Genomic DNA, 19,292 nt, shown 5'->3' with positions numbered 1-19,292 from the left:
GTGTGGACTTCAACTCCCAGAATTCCCCAGCCACCTAAAAGTTGCCAAGATTGAGAAACACTGGGTTAGATGCTCACTTTGCATTATCAAAGGCTTCACTGAAACTAAGATATATGGTATTCCTGGGAATCACATCAAGGGAATTGAATCCATCCACCTGATTTAGAGCTGGTTCTAATTGGACAATGTAACTCAAACTAATGAGGGGCGGGGAATTTGATTCTTTAACTATACGAAGTCCACGGGGATTAATTAGATTCGGTTTTGCTTCGATCTGCGCTGATATGATATATCCAATAAAGTTTAGAAGAAAGATACTGGAAGCCTTCTCTGGAGCCTTCTCTGGATCTGGCTGTTTTGGCAAATTATCGTCCTGTCTCCAACCTTCGCTTTGTGGCGAAGGTTGTCAAGAGTGTGGTTGTGCGACAGCTCCCACAGTACCTGGATGAAACTGTCTATCTGGATCCATTCCAGTCCGGCTTCAGGCCTGGGTACAGCACGGAAACGGCATTGGTCGTGTTGGTTGATGATCTCTGGAGGGCTCGGGACAGGGGTTGCTCCTCTGTCCTGGTCCTGTTAGATCTCTCAGCGGCTTTTGATACCATCGACCATGGTATCATGCTGCGCCGGCTGGAGGGGTTGGGAGTGGGGGGCACAGTTCTACGGTGGTTCTCCTCTTATCTCTCCGACTGGTCGCAGTCCGTGTTGGCTGGGGGGCAGAAGTCAACCTCGAGGTACCTTGTTTGTGGGGTGCCGCAAGGGTCGGTCCTCTCGCCTCTCCTGTTCAACATTTATGTGAAGCCGCTGGGTGAGATCATCCGTGGATTTGGGGTGCGGTGCCATCTGTACGCTGATGATACTCAGCTGTACATCTCCACCCCAGACCACCCCAACGATGCCCTTGAAGTGATGTCCCGGTGCCTGGAGGCTGTGCAGGTCTGGATGGGGAGGAACAGGCTCCGATTCAACCCCTTCAAGACTGAGTGGCTGTGGCTGCCGGCATCCCGATATAGCCAGCTAGTGCCATCACTGGCTATTGGGGGCGAGTCATTGGCCCCCATGGAGAGGGCCCGTAACTTGGGCGTCCTCCTGGATGCGCGGCTGTCTTTAGAAGAGGGATTTGCATGTTTCACAGATCCATAGTCAGAAGACAACAACCAATTTCTCACAAACTACTGAGAGTTTGAATTCTACAGTAGTCTTTATTTTTATCTTTAATTCTTTTCTTCAGTTGGCAAACCTGGCCCAATATGTTATGTCGAAGTCAGCTGCCAGATTTCCTTTCTCATCCAAATAGACTCCCTTTAGGGAATTATTGTAATGCTGGGAGATGCGTAGGAAAGGGTGAAGCTAAAATACCAACGTAAAACGAATCAATGGAAGAAAACAGGAAACAAAATTGAGATCAGGGGTGAAATCCAGCAGGTTCTGACAGGTTTTGGAGAACTGGTAGCGGAAATTTTGAGTAGTTTGGAGAACCGGCAAATATCACCTCTGGCTGGCCCTAGAGTGGGGTGGGAATGGAGATTTTGCAGTATACTTCCCCTGCCATGCCCACCAAGCCACTCCCACCAAGCCACACCACGCCCACCAAGCCACGCCCACAGAACTGGTAGTAAAATTTTTTGAATTTCACCACTGTACCCGTGTTTTCCCAAAAATAAGACCCTGTCTTTTTTTTTTTTTTTTGTCATCAAAAAAGAACCAGGTGTTATTTTCAGGGGGAATGTCATCCACTGATTCACCTCACTTGTGTGCGTTGCCCCCGGTATCCTATTCGCTGTCAGAGGCCTTCAGGAACTTTTTCTGCAGCCAGCAAGGCTGACAAGGTTTTCCTGAAGGCCTCTGCAACCAATAACAGAGCTCTGGATTGATTCGGAGCTCTGTTATTGGCTGTAGAATCCTTCAGGAAAGCCTTGCTGGCTGCAGAAGGAATGGGCCAGCAAGGCAGGTGTTGAGGTGTGCGAGGCCTGGTTGTAATTGTCGGAAGGTAAGTAGTAGGGCAACTCCATACCCCTATCCCCACCCTAGCTTAATTTTTACCCATACACCCTGGAGTGGGTGGGGTTTTAATTAGGGCTTATTTTGGGGATAGGGCTTATATTGGGCACATGTGTAAAAATCAAGCTAGGGCTTAATTTTGGGGTAGGTCGTATTTTCAGGAAAACATGGTATTTACCCTTGGTGCTGAGATAGATCTAAATATTTGTTTTGGGGAAGAGAGATAAGTAAATGGATCTCCCGGTGGTTGGTATTGTTTTTAATAAATTGGGTGTTACTTAAAATGTAAGCATAAAGCATACAAAATAAGCTTCCCTAAGATATTATCATTTTTATCTAAAAAATTTCTTTGGGAATAGAGGTAAGCAAATGGGTCTCAGGCTGCTTGCTAAGGTCTGCACATTTAAAATCACATTTCTGTTTTGCTTTTCAAAATAAGCTGCTCCTTTTTATTCAGATCAGGTCGAAAAAGAATAATGTAGCACTTGGGGAAAAAGATGCAACCCAGCAGTCCAGCACTGGAGGCCATGATGGAGAAGACCTGCACAGCTATCATGTACTTGCCTTTGGTGCTGAGGTAGGTGGGCACAAAGGAGATCCAAACACTACAGAAGACCAGCATGCTGAAGGTGATCAGCTTGGCTTCATTAAAGGCCCCAGGCAGCCTTCGGGCTGCAAAAGCTACTGTGAAGCAGATGGCTGCAAGGAAGCCCATGTAGCGGAGAGCTGTGTAGAACATGGCAACAGAGCCTTCGTTGCACTGCAGAACAATCTCTCCTGCCTGGGAAGTCATATCTGGGTCTGGGAATGGGGGAGAGGTACCTAACCAGATAGCACAGATTGTAATTTGGACAACAGAACAGGAAAGGACAATGGAGTTACCCAAAGGCTTCCCCAGCCATTTCCTCACATTATTCCCTGGCTTGGTGGCTAGGAAGGCCAGCACCACCATAATGGTTTTGGCCAAGAGAGAAGAGACAGCCACAGAGAAAATGATGCTGAAGGCTGCTTGTCGAAGAAGGCAGGTGACTCTACTTGGCTGGCCAATGAAGAAGAAGGAAGACATGAAGGACAGCAGGAGGGCAATGAGGAGTAGGTAGGACAGGTCCCGGTTGTTGGCTTTGACTACTGGAGTTTCCAGGTACTTAATGAATATGCTTAAAACAAAGCAGGTGTTCAAAGAGAAAAATACAGTAACAGAAGTAAGGATGATCCCCATCCTTCTGTGTAAGATAGGAAGACGATTACCTTAGGAACACACCGAATTCGCTCTAATGCACTATATAATGCACAGGAGCATGGAGACCCATTCCGTGTGTCTGACCTTGCTGCGGAGTCAACTAGAAGTCTGTGCGGCTCATAGAGCAAATATTGCGGTGGGGGGAGGGGGGTTAGTGTAGTGGTGGCAGATGGGTGGTGGCAAATGGGCAGCGGCAAATGGGTGGTGGCAAATGGACAGCAGAAAATGGACAGAGGCGGCGGTGAATGGACAGCAGCAGTGAATGGGCGGCGGCGAATGGCCGAAGGTAGCAGTGGCAAAAGGGCGGTGGTGGTGGCAAACAGGTGGCGGCAAACTGGTAGCAGTGAACTTGCAGCAATGGACCGGTAGCAGCGGACCGATGGCAGCGGACTGGCGGTGGCGAACAGCGGTGATAGACAGCGATAGACAGCGATAGGTGGTGGCAGTGATCCCCACATCTAGAACAGCTGATTGGAGGTATTACAGAAGGCAAATCCAATCGCCAATCAGCTGCTCAGCAGCGAAGGCTTCAGCATTCCCTGCCAGCAGCAGCAGCTCAGCTCAGTTGACTGGTGGTGGGTGCAACAGAGCGGAGCCCTGATGAGCCACGTGCTGGGGCTGCAATAATGTGCTGAAGCTGACCAGGCTGTTTGCTGTTTGTTGCAAGGACGCCAGCCAGATAAATGCCAGATGGATGCTGGGAGGCACAGGCAGGTGTTTTTTTTCTTGTTTTCCTCCTCTAAAGCTAATTTGCATTTTATAGTCCAGAGCATCTTATACTGCAAAAAATATGGTAGATATGACTAGACAAATATTGTTGACTTTTAATTATATCATTTTTTATACTTGATTACTTATTGTATGTTAGAGTAAAGTCAAATGAAGAATATGATCTTTTTAGGTTATTAGTATTTTAAGAGACTTTAAGTATTGGAATATTATTCATTTAAATTTAGATAGAGGTTGTTGTATTTTTGTTATTATCTCTCTATTGGAAAAACTCAACTGTTCTTATATGTTTGTTTTATATATATTTTTCTTTTTGCCACCTTTTAGTTGTCCAATTATTCCCTTTCCCTTTTATGATCATGTATTTTAATTTTTTTCTTCAAATCTTGAAATTTGATAAAGATAATTTTAAAAAGCCCAAATATGTCAGTGACATAGTAAAGGAAGTCCTTGACATATGACAATTAAGCCCAAAACTAAGTCAGCTGGGCCCCATTGTATAACCTTTCTTGCTACAGTGGATCACTGTAGTTGCTAAGTCAGTAATTTGGTTAAGTGAATCCAACTTCCCCATTTGCTTGTCAGAAGGTCGCAAAAGATGATCTAGATGTCTTGCTCTGGGAACTCCATCAAATTCAGATATAAAATAAATAAATGAAGTGTATAATATTGGGCCTATAAAGGCATCTCCATGGATAAAACATTGAGATCTGAAGCCCTCTTGCTCCTCTTGTCAATATATATTCTAGGTCAATCCAGTCAATTAATTCATTGCAGAAGAATATAATAAGTGTATAATAAATAATATGTTGTCAGGCATAGAACTTACCTATTGTACTTAAGAGGCTAATGGGACTATAATTAAGAGATAGGCCTTGGACACCCTTTTTATAAATGGGCACTTTGATGGCTAGACACCTGTCCTCTGGGATTTGGGCAGGCCAATCAATATAAGTAAACAGAACCCAAGCTCCTGATTAATGTTCAGGGAAAGTATCTGGTGAAAAATGAACCCAAGAGATCTAATGTGACAGCATTGAATGATTTGGATACTTCACTGATCTACAGTCAATGTGTTACAAAAAGTTGAGAGTTTGGTTTTGCAAAAGTATTCATTTCTATTTCTTTCATATATTTTTTTGGTTATAATTTGAAATCTTTTGTGGTTGTTAAAAAAGTGAAGTTCAAATCCTATTATACTTTTAAAAGAAAAAAAATAACAAATTGTGTGTTATTAGAAGGGAAGTATAAAGCAAATAGATTGAGTTTCCCTAGGAAATCATCATATTAGATCTAAGCATTTGTCTTGGGGAAGAGAAATAAGGAAATGGGTATCCTGGTGCTTGAGAAACTGTGCACATTTAAAATCACATTTCTGTTTTGTTTTTTAAAATCAACTGCTCCTTTCTATTCAAATCAGGTCGAAAAAGGATAATGTAGCACTTGGGGAAAAAGATGCAGCCCAGCAGCCCAGCACTGGAGGCCAAGATGGAGAAAACCTGCACAGCTATCATGTACTTGCCCTTGGTACTCAGGTAGGTGGGCACAAAGGAGATCCAAACACTGCAGAAGACCAGCATGCTAAAGGTGATCAGCTTGGCTTCATTGAAGGCTCCAGGCAACCTCCGGGCCAGGAAAGCCACCACCAAGCAGACAGCTGCCAGGAAGCCCATATAGCAAAGTGCAGTGTAAAACATGATGAATGAGCCTTCGTTGCACTGCAGCACAATCTCTCCTGCCTGGGAATACATATCTGACTCTGGGAAGGGGGGAGCAGTTCCCAACCAGATAGTGCAGATCATAACTTGGACAATAGAACATGAAATGACAATTAAGTTCCCCAAAAGCTTCCCCAGCCATTTCCTCACACTATTTCCTGGCTTGGTGGCTAGGAAGGCCAGCACCACCATGATGGTTTTGGCCAAGAGAGAAGAGACAGCCACAGAGAAAATGATGCTGAAGGCTGATTGTCGTAGAAGGCAGGTGGCTCTTCTTGGCTGGCCAATGAAGAGGAAGGTAGACAAGAAGGAAAGCAGGAGGGAAATGAGGAGCAGGTAGGACAGGTCCCGGTTGTTGGCTTTGACAACTGGAGTTCCCATGTGCTTAACAAAGATGCTTAAAACAAAGCAGGTGCTCAAAGAGAAAAGTAAAGCAAAGGAAGTAAGGATGATCCCCAAATCTTCTGTGTAGGATAGGAAAAATATCACCTTAGGAACACACTGATCTCGGTCCTTGTTAGGGTGTTGGTCCTCAGGGCATCTCACACACCATTCAGCATCTGCAAAGAACAAATGCAACACTCACCTTCTTTACTTGTGTGGAAATATTTCAATAATAAAGAAGTTAACCTTATGTTGAATTACATTCCATAATTGTGGAATTTAGACAATATAACTACAAATAGTCCTCGATGTATGACCACAATTTAGCCTAAAACTTCCATTGCTAAAGCAAGGCTGTTGTTCAGTGAGTTTTGGCCCAGTTTGCAACCTTTTTTGCCATAGATTTTAAGCGAATCACTGCAGTTCTTAAGGGAATATTGCAGTCCTTAAGCAAATCTGGCTTCCCCCATTGATTTTGCTTGACAGGAGCTGGCACGTGGTGATCACATGACCCTGGGACAGAGCAACTCTCATAAGTACATGACAATTGCCAAGTGCCCAAAGTGTGATCACGTGACTGTAGGGATAATGCAACAGTGGTAAGTGTGTACAAGGGTCATTACTCACTTTTTTTCAGTGCCGTTGTAACTTTGAACAGTCACTAAACAAATAATTGTAAGAAAAGTTGAAAGGAGTTTTTTTGCAGCCTTTTTCCTTACTTGCTCTCCCCATGATTTTGCCTTTTTCTCTTTTCCCCTTTCTTCAATTATCTTAAATACATTTTTTAAATTTATTTTTATTTAATTTCACAGACTCACCTCACTCACTCAATATATATAGAGAGAAGGCATTTCTTTTCTCTTTTTTTGTAAATATTTTTTATTTTTTTCAAACATAAACATAAAATATAACTTTCAAGAACAGAGTCTCGATCCAGTCATAGATGGTTACCACGCTTACATTCCTTTAACAAGCTCCATTCACAATTTCCCATTACATCTTTTACGAATAGAAATTCAAAACATAAAAGAACAGATTTTAACATAAAGTCTAGCATCTTCACCTAAACAAATCCATTATATCAATACAATTTTAATTTCAAATTAACTTTAGCTCATTTTTATATCTATATATCAATCCTGTGACACCCCTCCTGCGCGAGCTGCACTGGTTCCCAGTGGTCTTCCGGGTGCGCTTCAAGGTGTTGGTTACCACCTTTAAAGCGTTCCATGGCTTAGGGCCTGGGTACTTACGGGACCGCCTTCAGCCACCGATAGCCTCCCACCGGCCAGTATGCTTCCACAGAGAGGGACTCCTCAGGGTGCCGTTGGCCAGACAATGTCTTCTCTGTGGCAGCACCTGTCCTTTGAAACGATCTGCCCCCGGAGATACGTAGGATCCCAGATCTCCTGCTTTTCACCGTGCCCTTAAAACTTTTTTATTTCATCAAGCCGGGCTGGCTTAACCCCCCCCCCTTTAGATATTTTTAATTGTTAATTGATTTTAGTTGGGGTGTTTTAAATTTATTGGGCCAAAATTTGTTTAATTCTTTTTTAAAAAATTTAAATTTTGTATGTGATGTTTTTATTCTTGGCTGTTCACCGCCCTGAGTCCAGTGGGAGAAAGGTGGTATAAAAATCTAATAAAATAAAATAAATAAAATAAATAAATAAATCCTGATTTTATCTTGTTCTTCTTCACCTTGTATCTTTTACCATCAGTGTCAAAATAATTTTTAACAATATTCTAACCTCTTATTCTAATTATTTACCTCACAATTTTATCACCACAAATCTTAATTTCAAATTCAATACAACTCCATTTTTATTACACTCTATAAAACAAAATTCTATCTAATTCTTAATCTCTTGACCCTTTTCCTCGAATTTTAGTATCTTAAACACACTTAAAAACACTTATCATCTATTACTGTTTTCATGTTACACAGGTTTATCACAAAAACATGTTTTATTTAAATTAATTTCCAGCATATTTTCTTCCATACCTCCCTCTATTATTTGGCTGTTTTCCAGCATATTATATTTGGCTGATTCCCAGCATAGTCTCCTACAGAGCACCAACTATTTTTGGCTAATTTCCAGTAGAGTCTCCTCCAAGCCTACCACCATTATTGGCTAATTCCCAGCATATTTTCCTCCAACTCTCCTCCTATTTGCTTGGCTGATTTCCAGCATTTTATTGGCTGATTTCCAGCATATTATGTTTGGCTGATTTCCAGCATAGTCCCTTCCAGGGCTGCCACTCTTGTTTGGCTGATTTCCAGCATTTTAACTAGTTTCCAACGTATTTCCTCCGAGTCTCAAACTCTTATCTAGTTGGTATCCATCCCTCTTATTTTAATTTTCTCTTACAATATAGTTATCTATTTTGTGTCAGTTTCCCAACATACTCTTTCAAATTAATTCTCAATATATTTCATAATAATCATCATTTCCAGCATACATTAAATTAAATCACAATTTGTTGCTAAAATCTGTGTATCTTATAGTTTGTTCAAAAAAAACCTTAGTCAAGCATAATCACCAATCTAGCATTTGCATATTAAAATTAAAACATATTACATCAAAGAGTAAATTTTCTTAAAGTTGTCTCACATTAATGCATACTCTTCTTTATTGTTTTTAACCACCTATATATCATCCTCTATTTTAGTTGCCATCTCTTATTTTCTATTTTTATTACTCCAAAAACCCTCCTGTTTTTATCCAAAAATCATATATACCTTTAGGCTTTTAAACTTTACAGTTCAATTTAGTTACATTTAAATTTATCTACTTTATTTCTTCCTTTACTTTCTTTTTCTATCTGTCCATAAATGTTCCATTTCAAAGTTCATCTGTTCAATTTAAAACATTCTGTATGTCCCTTTAACGCTTTATAAGATCTGTTCCATGTGTGATGCATCAACTTCCTGTCTTTTATTCCTGCGCCACACCTAATTTTTTTTTTGCTAAGCTTGTTAATTTCCATTGTCAAATGTCCAAAATATTCCTTCTTAAAATCATCTAGGACAGAATAGGGATCTCCAAATTCCATAGATCTAATGTTATTTTTAAAATAATCCAAGGTAAAAAGCCATTTATTAAGTTTCTTTTCCAAACGGAAAGAGAAATCTTTTCAATCCACTCTCCTGCTTAGTCACCACAATGGCAACTACATAATTGCCAGATGGCAATTATGTAGCCATCCGTCTGTCTTTCTTCATTAGCTTCGTTAACTTTCAAAGGTGTTAACTCCCAAAGATACATTTCTCCAATCCGCTCCAAATAAGAAAATAAAAAGTCACTTTTCTAAATTGTTAAAAGCCAATTCTTCCAAATTTACTAAAACAAAGTCTGTTTTGGGTCTTTATTTCCATTTTTTCCCCCCATTTGATCTTCAAGCCCCACAGATCTGTAGCCGCTATTTAAAGTTGGGGTCTTATTTTTTCCAAAAATCCAAATAATCCTGTTGTTTTGCCTGGGTTGGTGTCACTCACCTGGCTTCGAGATACTCGCTCTTTCTTCTTCTTCTCTCCTGCACAATCTTGTGTCCCGGTCTGCCGCGGCTTTGTGGCAGCCGCCATGGCTGCCTACCCCCACCGCCGACTTCGAGGATTCCCTCTGGCCTTCGAGGAACTTGCCTGTGCCTCTTGGCACACCGAGATGCTCCTCTTCACCCCCCCCATCCCTGCAAGATGGGGGATGGTCCGAAGACTGATCGGACGGTGGTTTGTCAGTCGGGTATTCCCCCAACTGTGGCGCTGCGGGTCCAGACCGGAAGTCTCAGATAAAGCATTTCTTAAACAATTTTATTGTATATAGGTGTACATGTGCATATGGATCATCGCCACATCGAACATTTCTAAAACAATTTTAGTTATACACAATAAAATTGTTTTAGAAATGTTCAATGTGGCAATGATACATCTAGATTTTGACATATCTTCCTTTTTTTCTTCCTTTTTTATTAATAATCATGTACTTCACTTTATTATTTGGTTTTTCCTATTTGTTTGTTTGTTTGTTTGGTTGGTTGGTTGGTTGGTTGTTTGGTTGGTTGGTTGGTTGGTAAGCTGGGGTTTTTTGATCCTTCTGTAAAACTTTTAAATATTTACTTAGTTATTATTAATTTGTTTCTTTGTTTATTGATTTATATGGCCTCTCTCTCACTTTCATTATCTTTGGGTCACTTCAAAAATAAAAACCCAATATACATACAACAAAAATAATAGCCCTCACAGCCGTCTGAGGGCAACAATCAATCATATAAATTGGGGGGCTCCATCCCACTCTGGGTTCTGCAGGCCCATTGGCAAAACAAGGTCTACAAGGCCTTGCGAAAGAGTATCAAAGTGGGAGCTAGTCTAATCTCTGTGGGGAAGATGTTCCAAAGGGAGGGAGCCACCACAGAGAAGGTCCTTCTGCTGCATCCCACCAGATGTATCTAGGGGTGGGCTGCTGGAGGTTTGCAGGGGTTCAGGAGAACCTCTAGCTAAGATTCTGTGCAGTTCGGAGAACCCCCAAATCCCACTTCTGGCTGTCCCCTCCCACCCCACCCTGCCCCTCCCAGGGCAGCCCATTTAGGATGCAAGTAAGTGTAGGGTGTGCATGGAGGCTAAGACACGGCAAAAAACGGGCCTATCAGAAGTTCAGGAAGGCCAGAAACAGGCCCGTTTCAGGCTTCCAGAGGGCCTCCAGAGCCTGGGGAGGCCATTTTCACCCTCCCAGAGGCTCAAACAGACCCTCCAGAGCCTGGGGAGGGCAAAAACACCCCCCGCATGTGGTGCACGAGACTGACTAGGCCACACCCACCATGGCCACGCCCACCCAGCAACCAGTCAGAGAACCCCTTGCTAAAATTTTTGAAGCCCATCCCTGGATGTACCACCTTAGGAATGGGGGATCGCAACATTCCCTGCCTGGCCAATTTGATGGATCAGGTAGATGTGAAGGAAGGAACGGTCCTTCGGATAACTTGGTCTCAAACCATGTAGGGATTTAAAAATATTATAAAAAACCCAGTTCTTCAACACTTTACCAACTCTCTTTTTTTGGAAAAAATGTATAACCTTCTTTTGTAAGTGTGAAAAAAAGTGAGATAAGCTAAGAACCAATAAAACTGATAGAAATCATTGTGAATATTAAAAATAAAAAACAAATAACTTTTCCCTTTGGAGTCCCCCACCTTCCTGAGTGGAGATGGTCCCTTCTGCACAAGGAACACAACGGTAACAGCAAACTGGCTTCATGGGGTCCAGCAGCCTGACAAATCCTGGTAGGCAGCTATCCACACATCGAGACTTCGGCAGGGGCTGAAGATAAAGAAAAGGAGAATTCAGTGGAAAAGGTGGAGCCGATGTCCCTAGTAAATGTGAGGTAAAACAGAAAGACCCAAGCAAACTACTGCTCCAAGTTTTGTTAGTGGAATCTAAACTTGATACAACACTATTGGCTGAAAATAAGGAACCCTAGAGAAAATAATCTGGAAAATCAAGGCTGAAAGTGAAAAAGTAGGATTCAGTTTTAATATCGGGAAAACAAAGATAATGACGAGTTGTCTCAACTTCTAAAGGCAAAGATGTCTTCACTGGCAGGAAATTTCTCCTTACTTCCAGGTTGCTTCTCTCCTTGGTTGGTTTGTTGTCCTGCCTCCTGGTGCTGTTGTAGCGCGGGAATAACGAGAGGCACAAGCAGCTAGTGACAACAGCTCTTTAATTCAGGGTGAGACTTCAGCAAAGAAACACAGGCAACAGTCCTCTTTATATACTTTCCAGAGGCAACCATGAACCAATCAGAATTCACTGAACATTTGAATTTCCCGCACAAAATAGATACATACATAACAGATGCTTTGGAAAATAAGTCAAACCACCACCCCCTCTTCTTTATGGCAGCCCCACAAACACTGAAATACTGCTGTCATGTCACCAGTATCTTAATATCTTTTTTGCAGTGTGGTGACCAAAACTGCATGCCGTATTCCAGGTCTGGTTTACTAAGGTTTGATAAAGAGGTACTAATACTTCACATGATGTTGATTCTATGGCTCTGTACATACCCACTGTTTCAAATTAGAATTCATTTATTTGGGTTTTGTAAAATATAGGTGGGAATAACCATTGAGCAGGATTATTTTACAGAAACAATTGCTTGATTCGTTACGTTGAGGGGAAAGTAGCTGACATTCAGCAAGACGTCTCAATATATTTCGATATGTCCACTTAAGTAGCGGAATCTATACAAGTTTGCTGATCGGAAGAAGCTGGATAGGATTAACTCTCATCAGGATCTCAATGGAAGAAGGCAAAAATACCTCTGTACTCTTCATGAATCTCTCTGTGAAGTCATCTATAGTCAAGAAGAGTTTTGTTTTGTTTTGTTTTCATGAGTGGGATGTTGGCTCTGATAATGAACATCAGTGAAATTGGCGAAGGTCTTAAGATCCAAATATTTTCACTGAAGCCACCATGTCCTGTCCTGTAGCAACATGATAAGGTCTTTGGGGACAATCTGTAGAGATCCTCAGTCAACCAGGTGATGGATGTCCCAAAGGTGCTTTTTCAGGAGGCAAATGGACTTCCTTGTTTTTTCTTTGAAGACATTTCGCTTCTCATCCTAGATGCTTCTTCAGCTCTGACAGGACAGTGGGGAATGGAAGGATTGATATTCCTTGCATACAGCTGGTCATTTGCATCCTTTTACAGCGTCGTTGAAGGGCAGGAGTGTCTCAGTAATCTCCAAAGAACCATGCAGAACATCTCTGGTTCTGCCGCAGCTTTAACAAATAACCCATTAAAGGAACCCTGAATTCTATGGCTGAAGGAGTCCTTTTGACACACTATTGTGAGGCTAGGTTCTGAAAAAGGAACAGATTTTAAACAAAATATTCAACATGTGGAAATAAAAGAAATTATGTTCCATACCTTATTGAGCTGGATGGCCCTTCTGGTTGCATCCTGGTCCATTCTGAACCTGAATTTGTCTTCTGAACATCCCTTTCTTTCCAGACTCCCAACCTTTGTTTTGTAAAGAGACCAATTGGGAAACCTCACCCAGTACATGATGTCAAAGTCAGCAGCCAGGTCCCCTTTCTCGTCCAAATAGATTCCTTCTATGGAATTATTGTAAAACTGAGAGATGTGCAGGAAAGGGTGAAGCTAAAACAACAAAGAGAAAAGAATCATTTGAAGAAAATAGGAAAGTGGGATTAAGTTCTAAACTCTCCTGATTCCATAGCTGGCCTTCCTGTAAATCAAGGTTTGGTCCAGGGGTGAAGGACAATTCCTCAGAGATGGCCTAAAGAGCTTCCCATCCATCCCAGATCTGGAGCCAACCAATGCTGGTCTGGTATTTGTCTCTCCTCTCAGTCATTTCCCAGTGGCTTGACTTCCCTTCTGGGTCATGAATAGGTTTGAGACACCTGGAAGCTGCCCCCAGATAGTTTCAGAATAAAGAATGCAAGGCTACTCTAGCACCAATGCAGCTGAACATAACTTACGACTGTCTCATTCATGGACTGAGGATAAAGAATTAAGGGAAAAGGCAGAAAGAAGCACTTGAGAAAAGAGAAGGGCATATTTCTCAGATAGCTTAGTTGCAAAATAGGGACTAGTAGAGAAGATGAAGGTCCAGGAGATGGAAAAGCCAGCTATTTCTTCCCCTTCAGCCTTAGAAGCTTCCTTGGTGACTGAGCCGATCCCTCTGTCTTACCTAAAGTGATGTAGTTTTAAAGTTATGTAGAGAAAGATCATTATAATTCAAAGTAGTAAAAATGGAAAATTAAAACAAACAGTTATATTCAACACATCAATTGCTCTTCAAATTTCCAAACTGAAACACTGGACTGTGTCTTCTAAAACAGCTTACAGAAAGCGAGATTTATCCAAATGGAGGTTATAAAGGAAATGATAGCACCTGCTCAGTCAGATACTAAATAAGTGCTTATATTAATTTATTGGCAAGTTACAGAAGCTCTGCCAGTTGAAGATGAAACTGGACATCATATAATTCCCCGTCTTCATACAATCTGATAAAAAGGTAATTAAATGTAATAATTGGTTTATGCAAAATCTCCATAAAAAGTTGTACCTGCCAAGGCTGCAGTCGTTGAACTTCTGATCTGTTTCCATTCTTTGTGGCCCTTCGCTGGGACTGGAGAGCATAAGCTGCATGTAAAGCATGTGCAACTGTCCAGACTGTGTGGTAAATGTGGTAGCCGTCCATGGACAAAATCTTTTCCCTCAACTCTTGAGACATTGGCCTCCATTTTTCTTTCTCTCTGCACCATGTCCAGCCTTTCACAGATGGTGCATGCTTTGAATAGGAACACGAATAGATTTCATCCACAATTCCTTCTATAACAGACTGAACTTGTTCACGATGATCAAAATTAATTTTTTTATTTGTGCGACTAAGAAAAGACAGGATACAGTAGCTTTTGTTTCTGAACTTTGGAGTCATTGACATCCAGAAAGTGAAGTCCGAAATAACTGTTATGATCCAAACTTTACCCACAACGTATCCCTTCTTTTTCATGAGGAAATATAGTATACCTGGAAATCCATTCATGAAGGTTTCAAATTCAGCATGGTAAATAAAGGTCTCAACTTTTCCATATAAAAGACCACCATCCTTCTCCTTATAATCGCAACCATGTCCTGAAATGATCACTGTAAAAACAACACAAATACCATTCTGGTCCAGAATGGATGTGAAGAGTCTCATAAATTTCTCTCCATTTTCTGTATCTGGAGCAATGAGTCCAGTCAATGTCCACTTGAAATACTGGAGGATTTTGATGATCCCTAGATACTGATTTGTTTCTGTGGGGAAAGTGGAGTAAAAAAAAGGGAAATGCTGTCTGTCCCTCAAAACCAGGGGAGGAAAAGTGGAACGGACCTGAAAAGAAGAATAAATGAGTGACGTTTATAGGAACGAAACATATTTTCATAAATGTTACTGTGATACTAGGTCAACTTTTAAGATATCTTTAAATCTAGCCAGGGAGGTCATCAATTATAGTGCAATTTGTTTTTTCCATAAAATGCTATTCATACAATAAATCCAGATCCTTAATATTCTCCTACGCAAGTGCCCTACAGTATTAAATGTAGACAAGAAAATAAAATATGGATAGTTTGTCAATATTAATCACTGTTCCAAATGTCAATGTTACAAGCACTTTAATCATTTGACTTTCATCACGTTTAAATATAATGAATGTAAAATAAAATTAAAAATTGAAGGAACAGCATACATCACAGTATTTATTTTACAATAATAGGTTTGTCTTAAGATGAATTACTTGCTATTGTAATTTCCATCATGTTTTTTTTACTCTATACACAAACATACACAATATGTTGTTAAATTGCTGCATATTCTCCAAGACTGAGTTCCCAAACAGCATACAGTCATTTTTTCTCCCAGTTGATCAGAATGTATTCTTGCTGCTGTATTTCTTCTCACTTTTACTGATATGCTGTTCCAAAGAACACAAGGAGGATAGAGCTTCCCTGCTCAAACACTGCAGTTTTCCCACCATCACCATCACCATCGTAACCCCTAAAATTTTTCTTCCCCAAATAACCCATGGTGCACATCAGGGCCACAGGGAATCTGTCTCCTTTGAAGCAGTCAGACCTGTGATCTACCTGGGGGATCTTGTAGAGGTTCAGCAAACTTGAGATATGGATGGACATGTCTGCGCCGACTCCTTCAAGCACCACCAGAGTGTTTCTTCTCTTTCCACAGCTATAATTTGGAACATCCGCCTCTCCCTTTGATAGCAGATCCAGCAAAGCCTCCGAAGTTCGTTTTGTGATGACACCGTTATCATAAATATTGTAGCCCAAGGTGACGTTGGGTAAGATTTGGGGATTTTGGTTAATCTCCTCAAAGGCAAAAAGGAAGGACAGGGCTTTCCAGAACTCTGGGTAACTTGTTCTGGAAATATGAATACATTATATTTTCACCTTACATTCCATCACAACAACATATTTAAAAGAGTCTCTTTGAAAAAAAAGGATTGAAAAAAAATATTAAATACGTATCAAAAACCTCTATGTCTAATGTCTGAGAATATTTCTTTAGCTGACTTAAATCCCAAATGAGACGATTTATACTCATTTTCTCTCTCTCTGCAAATATATGTAACTTTTTCCAGGCCAAGTAATGAAGAGCCAAGTAGACCTACATGGGAGCAGTCAGTGTTTCAGTGAATCTAGTCCTAAATTCCTAGGGCTCTAACAAACCAAGATCAAGTAATTTTAGGATCATCCTCCACCACCACCAACCTCTTGGCCAGCAGCTGCTTTGCTAACTTAAACATTAAGCCCTGCTACTCAGAAGAGACTCTTGTATATACCCCACTCTCTTTACTCCCCTGCCCTCAATTTTTTCCTATCCAGACTGAGGAGTATTTCATTCAGGGTTTAATTTTACAGTAAAGTCAGTTCTAGTTCATTAAGGAGGAGCTGCAAAATTTTGGCTGGAATAGTAGATTTGGGCAGAAGAAGAATAAATCATTAATTTGCTGCAGTTCTACCCTTGGTGCACAATCTACATGCAATATAATAAATCTGCAGATGGCTCTCAGGCTAAGACTGTTCTGACTGGGAGGGAATAAATTCCTTCATTTGGCTGAAATCTATTTTTCTGGTCTGGAAATCTGGAGAGAAGAGAAAAAGAAAACTGATAAAGGACAGACCGCCCAGTTAAGGGATGCCTGTAATGTTTTAAGTTTAGGAATATGATGTTCTTCCACAACATCAAGGAAATTTTTGCAACACAGAAAATGTGTTGCACAAATATTCAGTAAGAGGTTTTGATATTTGCATGAAGGATAAATAAAGAATCCTTTAAACATGAATTAATTAACGCAGAGAAACATGGAACATTTTGAGTAATTACTTCCCAGGTTTCTTCCCACCTGGGCTCAGCTTCTCTTTATGAGATGAGCTACCAATGGACTCCCCTCATATATCTTGGTTGTTCACATCTTACCTCCCTACAGTAACAATCACACAGAACAATCTCTCACACACAACAGATGCAGAGGCTGTACTTCTGTCAGTCATAGGGACTTACGAAGTCCAATCACCAATGGGAGCGTTGTTAAACCTAAAGTTTAACCCGCCATAAGTAAATGTGAAAGGAGTGATCCCACTGATGACATGCTCTCCTGGTCTGTAGACATTCAGTAGCTTTTCTTTGTCTTGTTTCAAATTCAAGGGACATTTCAATCTTAGCACCCCACAAATTATATGGGGCAAAAGCAGAAGGATAATCCGCATAGTTGGCATGTTGAATAGAGTCACTTGTTCTCACCAAATATATTTAAGAATAACCAAGGACTAAATGTTCTGTAATTTGCCTTGTTCAGGTGCTCAGCCAACATTTTATATTTGAAGGAGATGCAGATAAAGTCTCACCAGACACACCAAGACTGTCTGGAACAAGTTATCAGACTATGTTGTTCATAAATTTGTTGTTTACACTGAAGGCAATCATTAGAGAAATCACTGGAGAATCAGAAAGAAGGCAAGAAAATGTGACTAATTGTAAGAGGAATAATTCCCTCTGCAATGTCCAAAACTCTGGGTGATCGCATGGACTAAAACACAGCTGGAAAACATGCTGGTGCAATTCTTACAACTATCAACTTTCTCAGTGATCCATCTTAAAAAGGATCAGAATCCAGAGAATTCTCTAAGTTATGCAACAATGGAGTAATTTCTTTCTTTCTTTCTTTCTTTCTTTCTTTCTTTCTTTCTTTCTTTCTTTCTTTCTTTCTTTCTTTCACTAGTGGGTTGCAGGAAACCTTCCAGAGGCCCCAAAGGAAAGACTAAAATATGGTGGATTTCATTTCCCACCCATCAACCAGAGACTTCCCCATGAACACCAATGGCCATTACACGGCCTTTGCCTTTTCAAAGACATTCCAAGTAAGGTTCTCTATTTAGGCAAGAAAAAACATAATGCACAGGTACAATATAGGTTGTATCTGCTTCAGTGGTAGTAACTGTGATTTTGCAGTCCTAGAGGACAATCACTTTAATATGAGCCAGCAGTGTGCAGCAGCTGCCAAAAAAGGCAATGCAGTACTAGGCTGCATTAACAGAGGGATAGAATCAAGATCACATGAAGTGTTAATACCACTTTATAATGCTTTGGTAAGACCATACCTGGAATACTGCATCCCGGTTTGGTCACCACAACGTAAAAACAATGTTGACACGCTAGAAAGAGTGCATAGAAGAGCAACAAAGATGATTAGGGGCCTGAAAGAATAGTTGCTGGAATTGGGTATGTCTAGCTTAATAAAAGAAGGATTAAGGGTGACATGATAGCAGTGTTCGAAAATCAAAGTAGTTGCCACAAAGAAAAGGAAGTCAAGTTATTCTCCGGTAAGGTCCCAAAATATACTTGAGTCACCAGAATGCCAAAGAGAGAGACTCAAGACAAGGCTTGCAAAAAAAAAAAGCAGATTTTATTTATGGCCAAAAACAAAATACTGGGTTGAACTATATCCAGAACATACAGATACAATGCATGCGAGGAGATAGCCACACCTTGGGGAAGGTATACCCTTATACCCTCAGAGACATCAGCTTAGTACCCAATTCTGGCCTCCTAGGTTAGGTTTGTGTATTTGTTGTTGCCCTGCAAAGGAATAGAAGCTTCCCACTTAGCTTTATCTTTTCCTTGAGCATTCCTTTGTTCTCCCAATTGCTCACTTGGCCCCCTGGTTCTGCAAGGAAGGAGCTTATACAGATCAAAGGTGTAAATTAGAGCTGAAGTGTAAATTATTCCTTGGATAATGTCTGCAGTTCCAACTGAAATACGTACCATGCTCTCAGATGGCACAAGAAAAACAGAAAGAAGATTGATATGGGTTCAGATCAAATGGCAGGAACATATGTTTGACAAATACCAGATACATTACAGAGGCCTAAGAGCAGAATATGTTTGTTACAGGAGATACAAATATAAAGGCATAATATATGTGATACAAATACAAAGGCATATATGTATTACAGGAACCTAATGGTTACAGAATCTAGTATACCAGTATATCATATTCTAGTATTATTTATTATATCCTTATTATTGTTTCCCTTCACTCCAAAGCAACTGAAGGCAGCACAAGAAGCAATGGATGGAAACTAATCAAGGAGAGAAGCAACCTGGAATTAAAGAGAAAGTTCCTAGCAGTGA

The 19,292-nt window shown here is 40.8% G+C and overlaps 1 protein-coding gene across 1 annotated transcript; it reads right to left on the bottom strand.

The window, feature by feature from the left end:
* Window positions 1-2,410: 2,410 nt before the first annotated feature.
* On the bottom strand, window positions 2,411-18,273 carry LOC139310076 (vomeronasal type-2 receptor 116-like). Its single transcript, XM_070934238.1, has 7 exons — window positions 18,260-18,273; window positions 15,728-16,019; window positions 13,127-13,231; window positions 11,260-11,386; window positions 9,572-9,835; window positions 5,640-6,248; window positions 2,411-2,751 (listed from the first exon to the last, which is right to left on the bottom strand). The coding sequence occupies exons 1-7, from the start codon at window positions 18,271-18,273 to the stop codon at window positions 2,411-2,413; spliced, it is 1,752 nt and encodes a 583-aa protein (XP_070790339.1).
* Window positions 18,274-19,292: the final 1,019 nt, after the last annotated feature.

The sequence above is a fragment of the Pituophis catenifer genome, unplaced genomic scaffold (assembly GCF_029215685.1).
Source record: "Pituophis catenifer annectens isolate HBS135680 unplaced genomic scaffold, rPitCat1.0.hap2 SCAF_2, whole genome shotgun sequence".
In the NCBI taxonomy this organism is placed as follows: Eukaryota; Metazoa; Chordata; class Lepidosauria; order Squamata; family Colubridae; genus Pituophis; species Pituophis catenifer.
The sequence above is the reverse complement of the archived record's forward strand: the minus strand, read 5'-3'. Positions and strand labels throughout refer to the sequence as shown.